Raw genomic sequence first — 12,371 nt, forward strand, 5'->3', positions numbered from 1 at the left:
GATCGGGCACGCCCCCGCTCTTTCTGGCAAAGTCTATGGCAGTGGCGGATAGAGCCAAGCACAGCGCTCGGCAGGTTCTGTCCCCTGTTCTGGTGACTGGTCCCCGCAGCCGACCCCCCTCTAATATAGCGTTTCTCGCCTTCCACAACATTTAAACCTTCCCACCTCCTCAGGATCGGTCATCAATATCAGATCAATAGGGGGTCTGACAACCGACACTTCCCACCCCCCCAATGTCACTGCGGCGGCACACGTCACCCCATGAGCAGGGAATGGAGAGCATCAATGGCAGCAGGGGACCAACATAACCGCAGGTCTGGAGAGGAGGTGGGTGTGGGTCTGGGAGAACAGTCCTCAACACTGGACAACCCCTTTAAATAGTACATTAACCACGCCCTGTTATATAAGCCACGCCTCCACCTGCCAGCATCCTTGGGAGGTCAGTGGCTGGATCCTGTCATCTGCTCCTCTAGGATACTGGGACAGGTGACCGTGGGAAAGTCCACGAACTACAACTCCCAGCGTTCCATGACAGCCATAAGAGTCTGAATTTGACTTTGACACCCTGTGGCAGGACACCTGTTGCGCTGCTTCTGCAGAAGTGAAAGTCCTCTCTTCTCCCGGCCGTACAGAGGGGAAGCTGGGACATGTAGTCCAGCGGGACAGGTGTACTGGGAGGTCACGTGACAAGGTGTTCTGTAAATCATCACCCCATAGTAACGGAGGGGGGGACTGGGAGTGTCCGGCCGGAAGTGACGTCACCGTTCACCTGCTGCTGGCTGGGCAGAGCCGGGAGGCAGCTTGTAGTGAGCGGAGGAGACGGCGCTGCGGTCCTGTACCTCGGAGACTACCGGTGCGGTACTACTGCGGGATGGCGCTGCGGGGCTCCTCACTTCTACGGCTCCTTCTCATCAGCCTGGGCTGTGGTAAGTACCCGCCCGGGTAACGGGTCCAGAACGTCTCACCCGCCCGTCACCTTCACTCACATACGGGTCATCTCTTCTAACCTGTGGAGTCGTTATATCAATGTCTCCAATTTTGCGCAGCCACCTGCGACTTTTCTCTTCTTTGTATTTTTAGAGAAATAGATTTTCCTCCTTTACCTAAACGAGTTGTGTGCTGTGTCCCAGTATCTGCTGGTGACCACTCTGTGCTGTGTCCCAGTATCTGCTGGTGACCACTCTGTGCTGTGTCCCAGTATCTGCCGGTGACCACTCTGTGCTGTGTCCCAGTATCTGCCGGTGACCACTCTGTGCTGTGTCCCAGTATCTGCCGGTGACCACTCTGTGCTGTGTCCCAGTATCTGCCGGTGACCACTCTGTGCTGTGTCCCAGTATCTGCCGGTGACCACTCTGTGCTGTGTCCCAGTATCTGCCGGTGACCACTCTGTGCTGTGTCCCAGTATCTGCCGGTGACCACTCTGTGCTGTGTCCCGGTATCTGCCGGTGACCACTCTGCGCTGTGTCCCGGTATCTGCCGGTGACCACTCTGCGCTGTGTCCCGGTATCTGCCGGTGACCACTCTGCGCTGTGTCCCGGTATCTGCCGGTGACCACTCTGCGCTGTGTCCCGGTATCTGCCGGTGACCACTCTGCGCTGTGTCCCGGTATCTGCCGGTGACCACTCTGCGCTGTGTCCCGGTATCTGCCGGTGACCACTCTGCGCTGTGTCCCGGTATCTGCCGGTGACCACTCTGCGCTGTGTCCCGGTATCTGCCGGTGACCACTCTGCGCTGTGTCCGGGTATCTGCCGGTAACCACTCTGCGCTGTGTCCCGGTATCTGCCGGTGACCACTCTGCGCTGTGTCCCGGTATCTGCCGGTGACCACTCTGCGCTGTGTCCCGGTATCTGCCGGTGACCACTCTGCGCTGTGTCCCGGTATCTGCCGGTGCCCCCTGCGCTGTGTCCCGGTATCTGCCGGTGCCCCCTGCGCTGTGTCCCGGTATCTGCCGGTGCCCCCTGCGCTGTGTCCCGGTATCTGCCGGTGCCCCCTGCGCTGTGTCCCGGTATCTGCCGGTGCCCCCTGCGCTGTGTCCCGGTATCTGCCGGTGCCCCCTGCGCTGTGTCCCGGTGCCCGCCTCGTGCCCCCTGCGCTGTGTGCCGGTGCCCGCCTCGTGCCCCCTGTGCTGTGTGCCGGGGGGTGGTCTCTGTATGATCAGATGTAGGGGTCTGTAGTCATGGCCACAGCTTGAAACCTGGGCGAGCGACAGTCCACAAAGTTTTGGCTGTGGCAGGCAGGGTCCCCAGTGGGGATGAGCTAGTGTTTTTGTTTATGATGCATTAGTGCGCTAAAGGGTTAATCCCCTGTAACCTGTGATAAGTGCCCCCACGCCTCTAGGGGGGCATACGTATATGATCGTATATATACCCTCAGGGTGTGGTGTGATTATTTTTAGTAGGGGGTACACTTAGTTACTTGAGAAATATTAGGTCGGGATGATAGACTTTCTTGATGGCAGAGGGCCCCAATATCTGCTGGTGGGCACCACCCTCTACAATTATTACATGGTGCCCATTGAACTCAAGCTATGCCCATGGCAGGGCTGAGTCTGCCGGAGTGAGAGGTCGTCCCTGCGGTGGGTATGTCCCAATAAGTCATGAAGTGGACAGCCCCTTTAAGACTAGAAGTTTCTGGTTTGTAGTGGTACGGCACGGTGAGGTGACCCATCTTTTGGGGATGACATAATGGTAAGGAGCAGAGCCCACCTTTAGGGAATGCCCAGTATGTGGCACATAATACCGTCTCATACCCCCGCTGTACACCAGGGTCTCTGATAACACCTCCCCTCCCCCTATGTGAGGCTCTGCTCCGTGGTCCTGTTTGTTTTCCTACACTTAGTTACCAGCCTCCCCCTCCTGCAGGGTCCATGTGCTTTCTTCTCCTCTGTCTTCTTCCCATCACTGGGGGGTTACATTGGGGGAGGGTGACGGAGACCTGATCCTATTAAACAATAAATAAGAGGGTGGGGAGGGGGCCGCCTGACAAAGAGTCTGCTGCTGCTTATCTTTCTTATCAAACATTCATTCATTGGGTGTCAGAACGTATCAATTATTCAGCCGATGGGAACTGCATCGATACTGGGGGGGGGGGGGGGGGACATCAGCGCCGTCGTATGGCTCGCGGGCTTTTACGGAATTGAGGGGAGACATGTATTGTTAGATACTTCCCTATAAACAAGCGGAATGAGAAGTTGTGCGGGAAAATCCAGAGATGGGCTCCGTGCTCCCCCGGGACCCTCTGTGTGCTGCCATATAGTGTCTCACGGAGCAGTGCCTCCTCTCACATGGCTTGGAGCGGGGCACAGCTGTGGGCACACGGATGTCTGTACGCGGGGGCACTAAGCTGATGCCTGCCGGGAGAGGTCGCACGGCAAGAAACTGTATGGAAAACCGCGCAGGAAAGCGCCAAAGTCTGTGACTACCCTGGATTTACTGCAGAGGTTACAGAGCTGTTTGCAGCCCCCCCCCCCCCCCCCCAATTAGGAGACTTTGAAGCTGTAGCATTAGTCGTGGTCCAGCTACAGGTTTACAATACAGGCAAGAACGAGACAAAAAAAATCTCGGCAGAAGGCCTCATTCACACCACCTTATGTATTCTGCAGTCCAAAAGCTTACAAATAAGCAAAGTATGGATTGTTTATAGCGCTGACATATTCCGCAGCGCTGTCCCCAGTGAAGCTCACAATCTAAAGTCCCTATCAGTAGGTCTTCAGAGTGTGGGAGGAAACCCACGGGAAGAACATACAAACTCCATGCAGATGTTGTCTTTGGTCGGATTCGAACCCAGGTCTCCGCCATGCCATCCACGGAACGGACAGCACACGCAAGACATCGGCCTCCGCAGATTACAGAACCTGTCCTGGTCTGAACTGCAGACAAGAATAGTCATTTCTAGTAATGGGCTTGAGAAAAGTGCGGATTGCACACAGAATGAGAAGTGAAGATATTTAAAGGAGTTTTTCCAGAGATTATTATATTTTTTTTAACTGTCCCAAGGATGGTCAACCTCCCAGAATGCTTAACGCACTTCTATGGCAGTTAGAACATGTTTCCATGCTGGGAGTTGTAGTTTTGCAGCAGCAGTATAGGTCTTCAGTATAAAAGTCTTGGAAAACCCCTTTATTTACGTCTGGGTAATGTGGTGCCACCAGTACGACTTCCTTGCAGCTCTGATGTCCCTCTGCCTTCACATTTGCCTGGTTATGCACAAAATGAAAAAAACCAGGAACGTTCGTTCAGGACTCTGGGAAAGCTGGGTGATGCCCCCTGTGGGCGCTGTAATGGCGGATGTATCTTGCTGCCCCTTTTCTGTAAGCAATAAGTGAAGAAACCTCTAAGGGTCTATTCACACGTCAGTATTTTGTAATCCCATTCATTTCAATGGTCCCGCAAAAAATGCAGACAGCACTCGGTGTGCTGTCCGCATCCGTTCCGTTATGCGTATCCGCAAAAAATATAGAGCTTGTCCTACTATTGTCTGAAAAATTTGGTCCGTGGCCCCATGGTAATCAATTGGTCTGCGAAAAATGCAAATGACCTGCAGAATGCATCAATATGTCATCCGCCATTGTGGATCCGTTTCCAGGAAATAGAAAAAAAAGATTATTTTTTTTAGTACCCTAGCAACATATTCATCCTTTTGTATTTTTTATTTTTTTGGGCGGAAAAACTGAACGGATGCGGATGTACAATTGCTAAAACAAGATTTTTGCAGAAACGCGGATCCGCAAAAAATGGAATGGAAATCTGAAAAAGAAAAATACTGAGGTGCGAATGGACCCTAACGGATGAGGTGACAGAGGAGGACGGCTGGTTGTGTGTGCCCAGTCTCTGAGCGGTGGGATCCTCCCCGCTGGCACAGTGAATTATTTATTTAGCTCAGGCGATGTCGTCTACCTTCCTCCTCCTCGTATCTAATTCTTCCTGGTAAGTGCTCCTCTGTTATCTGGTTTCTCCAGAACACCCCTCCAGTCCCCATTGTCACTGAGGTGCGATCTGTCATTAGTGAGGACAGTTATTTGTTTTCTAAGCTGCATGGTTGACCGTGATAACCTTAAAGGGGTTGTCCTCAGAACCTGAGGAGATAGCCTTTTACTCACTAAGTCCCCGCCATTCGGCTCTGTCCGGATCCTGGGCTGGCTTCACTGGACTCTTGTTTGTCAACTTCCTGCAGCCAAAGACTGGCCTCAGCAGTGATGTCTCCCAAGCCATTGCTGGGTCACATGTTGCTTGTGGACACGTCACCGACACGGTCAGACATTGACTATAACAGCGACTAACTGGGACCAGAAGTCCAGTATAGGCGGCCAGGGATCCAGAACCAACCGGTGGGTGTGGATTTTTCCACTGGCCTTAATAGGGCAGATTAAAATGTTATCAAAATGGACCATTTCAACCAAAACAGTAGTTGGTCCATTGAACACGTGTGGCTGATTTAAAGGACTGTTATGGTCAGTATGGACCAGGATGAGTATGACTGTATCTGCAGAATGATTGTCCATCCAGCGGTGGTTCAGCCTACGTGTGTGTATGACCTTTTGTCTTAGGGTGGCCATACATGAGAGAGAAGATGCAGCTGTACACATTTGCGTCCATATTGGCCATGACCGTCGTTCAGACTGGCCAGACATGTTCCATGACGAAGGACAAATAGGAACAACTAATGGAAGATCTTTCCTTATCGACCTAAGGTTTCAGACCTGTGTGACCTCTTCCCAGGTGACGTCCACCAGCTAAAATGTTCGTTGGATGAATGATCCTATTGATTTGAAATTGTCAGTTTTGGTCAACTTTAGGCTAATGTGCAACCTGTGGCTCTACATAAACCTAGCAAGTTTTACATCAGCCGTGGTGGTGGTGGTGGTGGTGGGGGGGGTCACTGGTTAGAGACCAGTGCTAAAGAAATTGTATCAGACACCCTTGGGAGAGAGAACCTGTGACCGACTTCACTCATTTCCTCCTGGACAGTCTGGTTTCCTAGTCATTAAAGGAATTGGCTCACTTCAGCAAATGGCGTTTTATCATGTATAGAAAGTTAGTACCAGGCACTTACTAATGTATTGTGAGTGTCCATATTGCCTCCTTTGCTGGCTTGATTCATTTTTCGAGCACGTTATACACTGCTCGTCTCCATGGTTACGACCGCCCTACAATCCAGCAGCAGTGGTGGTCGTGCTTGCACGCTATAGGAAAAACGCTGTCCTACGCACACTCCCGTGGCCCTGGCCACCAGAGAGGCCGGCACTTTTCCCTATAGTGCACAAGTACGCCCTCCGCTGGTGGATTGCAGGGTGGTCGTAACCATGGAAACGAGCATTGTATAATCTAAGGGAAAAATGAATCCAGCCAGTAAAGGAGACAATATGGACAATAAAATTACATTAGTAACTGCCTGCTATTCACTTCCTCTACTTGATAAATGCTATTTACTGAAGTGGGACAACCCCTTTTTAAAGTGCATTTTTCCATGGCAGATGAGGTGACCACCAGATCGTCAAATATCTAAACAATAAATAAATAAAATATTACATATTGCCACGTCCGAAAAGTCCAAACTATTAAAATATTTTTAAAAATCTCCTATGCCGTGAACGCTGTAAAAGGGAAAAAAAAAGAAAATGAAAAACTGTGCGATTCTATATATATATATATATATATATATATATATATATATATATATATATATATATATATATATATATATAAAAAAATAATATAATATAAATATATATATATATATAAGTCGTTAAGCAACCTTGTCCCCCCAAAAAATAGGATTGTTAGATTATGGGCCGGACGTTCCATAGAATGTAAATCAGAATTTTGCGATGGAAAGGACCCTACAAAGTAGGACGTGATATTACATCCCTGCACAGTGCCCTACATAACCTGCTAGTTATCTCATAATGTCTGCACCCATAAAAGGTTCAGGTTTATGTGATTCCTGGCGATCCCTGCAGGGAGACTGGCGCTTTCTTGATTTCCCCTGCACTAATTTATGACCAGGCGCAGAGCTCTCCATACATTAGGCGCGTCCTCCTGCAGTCCGTGCGCCTCTGAGCTGCCGTAGATTTCCAGCTTACGCCAGAATACTGGTGTTATTTATGGTGTGTACAGTCACTATTGTGAAATAGTCCTGTGGAGGCCGTGCCCCCTCCCTCCCCTGTGCCGCTTGCTGGGAGCGCCCTTTGTCCTCCTGGAGCTGGGCTTATCTTCCAGTCATTGGGCATCTGTGGATTTTCAGTCCTCCGGCTCTGCGTTATGTGCTGACAAACCACAGCTCTCGCCTCTTATCTCTGCTGATGTCATCTGTGAATTGTACTCTCTGCCTGGAAATTCATATCTTCACAGCCCACTTTGATGGTACCTGCCAAGAATTTGGACAACGTGTAGGAAGCTTCCAGCATCTTCAAATGCTAATGATCCTCCTTCCAACTTTTACTACCCCCCCCCCCCCCCCCCCCCAGGATCTCGCCCATTATATGGATGAGGACAGTGAAAGTATCGCCCAGCGAGCCGCCCATTCAATGCGGGACCTTACACAATAAGTATCTGTGGAGGCTTTTCTTCTGTGGTGGCCATAGACAGTTCACACAGGTTCCTTTGTCTGGCTGAAGCTGGTCATAAACGGGAAGAGTTACCCCGATCCGACCACTGTTGTGATACTATTTGTTATCAGATGCCGGTTGTCAGAGTTGTTTCACTCGTGTTACACCCCTGAAGGCGTCCGAGTGGAGAAAATGTTGTCTGTGTCAAAAATCAGCTGCTGGCCGAGGCGATAAGAAGTCACGGCCCCAAAAGTTCTAGAGATGTTGGCTATCTGCCATTTTTATTTTTTTATTCTGCCCCTTTCTCAATTTTTTTTTATTTTTTTAAATCTTCCAGACGATCCCTTTTAAACTCGAGTATACATTTTCAGACAATCCTACCACACATCGTTGGGCACGCTCCCCAAAACAGCTCTCCACAGAGGGATATTTTGATTGTTAAAAAGTGGGAGATGCACTGGCCTCTCCTGCTGTAGCAAGACTACAACTCCCAGCCTGTTACCACTGGTCCATGGCATCTGCTGTCTAGAAAGACTAGCGCTTTAATCTGATTAGGTGCTGTGGGCATGACATCTCCAGCATTGTGGACTCGTTAGTCACGGCATTGTCCTCGGTGGACTCTTTTCATTAACGGAAACGCGTCTGCGGCTCTTCTGATTTGGTGTAGTAGTTGTGATTAGATCCCTATCATGTGAGACGCTTGCAGCAATTTCACGCCATGACTCTTCCTGCCTCGTAAAACGTGATGGCTGGAAATAATGAGATGTTCGCTGCTAGGAAAGGATTGATGTGGTCTGCCCCCGTTGTGCCCAGATCAACACGTTCCTAAATAACCGTGCAAGTCGCCACCATCTGCTGTAACCAGAGCAATTAATGAGCGGAAGCACGCACGGGGAGTGGAGCAATGTGCAGAAAGGGCTGACAAATACTTGGAATACAAATTGTGTGTTTGCGTTTTTTTTTTTTTGAGATGACCTAAAAGATTGAAGGTGTGTGTGTGTGTGTGGGTGTATATGTGTATATTAATATATTTTAGCAAATACCACAGCAGCACAGTCAGACAGTGTGCACTGGGTGCAATTCCTCCTGGAGGCCGGCTTCTTCTCCACGATATACAGGTTCCAAAAAACGAGGCAGCACTTTCGGTGAAAGGGTGAAGACAAACTTTATTCCCCAGCAACGTTTTGGCCTGCTCAATGAGGCCTTTGTCAAGCATAAGCATATTAGAATATATATAATTACACACATTAGAAGTATCAAGCATGTTGAATTTTAACACGCCCAATGCTTTGTTCCAGTTTAAATGCTATGTACACCTTCAGGGCCATTTCATAGTTGCATTTTACTCATTTTTGGCTAAAAATATATTTTTTAATTGGTCTTTATAAAAAAGTGCTCAAGTGTTCAGCGCTGAGATACAAGGGTTAAAAAAAATCTGTGTCTGCAAGCTGTCAGTTTGCTTTCTTTGAATCCCTTCAGCTGACTGCTCATGTGTCCTCCTTACCTCTTACCTCAAACACCCACTATAGCTCAATTCTTATCAAACTGATCAGAACATGGCTTAAATACGCGTTTCAGGTCAGGAGATCAGAGACGAGGACACATGAGCCATCAGATAACTGGATTCAGGAAAAAAAAACAGACTGACAGCTTGCAAACAGAACTATATATATATATATATATATATATATATATATATATATATATATATATATATATATATATATATATATATATTTTTTTTTTTATAACCATTGTGAACATTTTTTAAGATAATTTTTTAGTATTGAGCTGAGTGCTGTCTATAGAAAGTCTTGGTAAGGCAGCACTCTCCTCTCGATTAAAATCTTTGCTAGGTCACTATATCATAGCAAAAGTTTTTCTAAAGTGTAGTCACACTTTCGCTAAAGTTCTCCAGATCCAGCATAGCCAGATAATGCTGCCTACCCACCGGATGATGGAGTGCAATCTGATCTGGTGGGAATCTGGCCACTACCCGGCGTGTGATGCAATGGGATTCAGCTGGACAAAAATTGCTGCATGCAACAGTTTTTGCCTGGCCGCATCCCCGCTGGTTCCCATTATAGTCAGTGGGCTCTGGCAGTGAAGTGCCGTATCCGGCCAGGGTTTTTCTGGAGAACTCAAGCAGGCTGCTCCTCTACCAGAACAGCCTGCCAAATTACTTTAGAGTAAGTGTGGAAGTAGCCTAAGTGAATGGTCTATATAATCTGCTCCCCCCCCCCTTCGCCCACACACACACATTTTGTCCATTACTTCTGCTTGTACAAAGCCTTCAGGCCTCTGCTGTGGACCTTTAAAGGGGTTGTTGAGGATTCACAGGATGGGCCATCAATGTCAGATTGGCGGGTGTCTGATTACCCGCACCCCCTGATCAGCTATTCTGCAGTAGATCCACCACAGGATCTATAGCTCCATCCTTTGTGTAGTGGACAGAGCTGGTAACTGCACTGAAGTGAATGGACTCGGCGCTGAAGTTATCACCTCCATCCAGTACCTTTCCCCTGCAGCGGCTGACATTCAGATGACTGACTAGAAATATAACACATGGATAGTCTGAGTACTTCAGATTGAGAGCTGCTGCTTTTTAATGGTTTTGGCGCCAGCGGGCAATATAGAAAGAGTTAATCCGAACTAATCTTTTGAATTTTGGAGAAAAAAAGGAGTGACTCATTTTTTGTGGAAGTGGTGGAAACCTCTCCAGTCACCGTCCCACCAGTTGTAGGAGGGTGGTGTCTGCACATAAGGTTACGTGTCACCTGTGCTCTACTGGGGAAATGTTCATCATCAGTTCCGATAGAAGACAAATCCGGAAGAGGAAGGTCCTGCCTCCGCTTCCTGCACATGTTCTGGACCAGCCGAGGTGCCAGATGTTTACTGAGCTCATTCTCCTGCTTCATTTTACTGCTCTAATATGTTGTATGAGCTGTTATTATTCTCGGTTTCCAGTGTTACATTCCTAATTACACTTCTGCACTTGCCACGTGTCCTCGTTACACGTGTAGGCACCTGTTAGATGCTGGATCGGTTACTTTTGGCGCATGGGTTTGCGATGTGGCTTTCCTTCAGCTGCGTATTTACATGACCATATATTCGGTCAATGTCCGATCCACATTTCCTGCAGACCTGTTCATTTCTATGGGGCAGCCAGCACATGAATGTCACCCATGGGCTTTGAGGCCGTGCCGCAAATGTTAGAACCTGTCCTATTCTTGTCCGGACAAGGGTAGGCATTATGACCGTTCAACCCGCAGAAAATGTAGGATGCACGTGGTCAGTATCTGCATTTTGAGGATCCACGGTTTCTACGGCCGTGTGACTGTGGCCTCCGGTAATAGGAGCATGTTTACACAGCATGCATTCATTGGAACACGACTGAAACAAGTCTATTTCTCGTGCATGCCAATGAGCCTGTGCAAGGCTGTGTTCACACCTGCGCTGGAGGTGCCATCACAGATTTAACTACTGGACACAGTAGCGCAGCATGCCCCTGTAAACTGTCGGTTTTTCCTGCTCCTAGGAGAAGAGCAATGGCGATCAGCACAGATGTGAACTGAGCCTAAGGGTCCATTCACACGTCCGTTGTTTGTTTCCTGATCTGTTCCGTTTTTTGCTGAACAGATCTGGACCCATTCATTTTCAATGGGTCCTGAAAAAAAATCTGACATTGTGCTGTCCGTTTTTTTTCAGGACCCATTGAAAATGAATGGGTCCAGATCTGGTCCAGATCTGTTCAGCAAAAAACGGAACAGATCAGGAAACAAACAACGGACGTGTGAATAGACCCTAAGATACAGAGCTGTGTAGATGTGCGTATTTCTATGTGATGCCTTTGAGATTTCCAGTCTGTTCTTACATATAGAGATGGACGATCTACATGTAATACTCCATATTTGCATAATATCCCAGCTGTCAGCAGTAAGGACGTCTCTCTGCTTCCTGGTGCTCATGTATAAAAAAAAAAACTGCCACAGCGGTGCGGCAGCGTGGTGCCTCCTGGAGAAGACCTCGTACTATTGCATTGTGCCAGATGGTGCCCGCTTCTGTTCTCTGCCACTTCTATATGATGCATGGCTCCCACAGGCGTAAACAGAAATAGTCTCTTGGATCCCTCATACACCTCTGATTTCTAGCCGGTAAGACTTGATGTAAGGGTAGTACGTGTACTACAACTGCATGAAGCTGCCATAAGTTGTGTTGAGCGAACCCGAACTGTAAAGTTCGCGTCCGTACCGAACTTTGCGAGTTCGGGGACCCGACCCCGACCCCGAACTTTCCCAGAAAAGCTTTTAATAAAGCTTTTGAAGCTGTGGGCACTTAGAAGCCATCACAGCCATGCCTAGTAATGGCATGGCTGTGATTGGCCGGAGCATCATGTGACCCAGCCTCTATACAAGCCGGATCACATGTAGCACTGCCTAGCAGTTATTATAGTTAATCTGTTAGTTCGGTGGGTGACCTCAAAGAATGGGGAGAGCATCAAATAAGGGACCTGGCCCAGGTCGTGGTGCTTGTGGAGCTCCAGTTGCAGGGAAAGGACGTGGTCGATCTGTGCCAGCTACACGCACAAGTAAAACGCCTTCCTCGGGTGCACGTAGGCGACAGGACGATCATTTTGTAGGCCCGAGTACCGCTCTACGAATGGTGAGGCCAGAACAAGTACAGGTGATAGTAGATTGGGTGGCTGACAGTGCCTCCAGTTCCTTCACATGGTCTCCCACCCAGTCTCCTGCTGAAAGATCAGAGTTGGCACCTGCAGCCCATGGCCATCAGTCTTTCACCTCACCCCCTTGCAAATCAGCCAAGC

The 12,371-nt window shown here is 48.8% G+C and overlaps 1 protein-coding gene across 1 annotated transcript in view; it reads left to right on the plus strand.

Annotated features, from left to right (window-relative positions):
- Nucleotides 1-578: 578 nt before the first annotated feature.
- CXADR (CXADR Ig-like cell adhesion molecule) overlaps nt 579-12,371 on the plus strand; it is a 42,978-nt gene continuing 31,185 nt past the window's right edge. Inside the window, 1 exon segment of the mRNA XM_044284313.1 lies at nt 579-926. Within this exon segment, the coding sequence (XP_044140248.1) occupies nt 872-926 (55 nt within the window). The 5' untranslated portion in view covers nt 579-871.

The sequence above is a fragment of the Bufo gargarizans genome, chromosome 3 (assembly GCF_014858855.1).
Source record: "Bufo gargarizans isolate SCDJY-AF-19 chromosome 3, ASM1485885v1, whole genome shotgun sequence".
Classification (NCBI taxonomy): domain Eukaryota; kingdom Metazoa; phylum Chordata; class Amphibia; order Anura; family Bufonidae; genus Bufo; species Bufo gargarizans.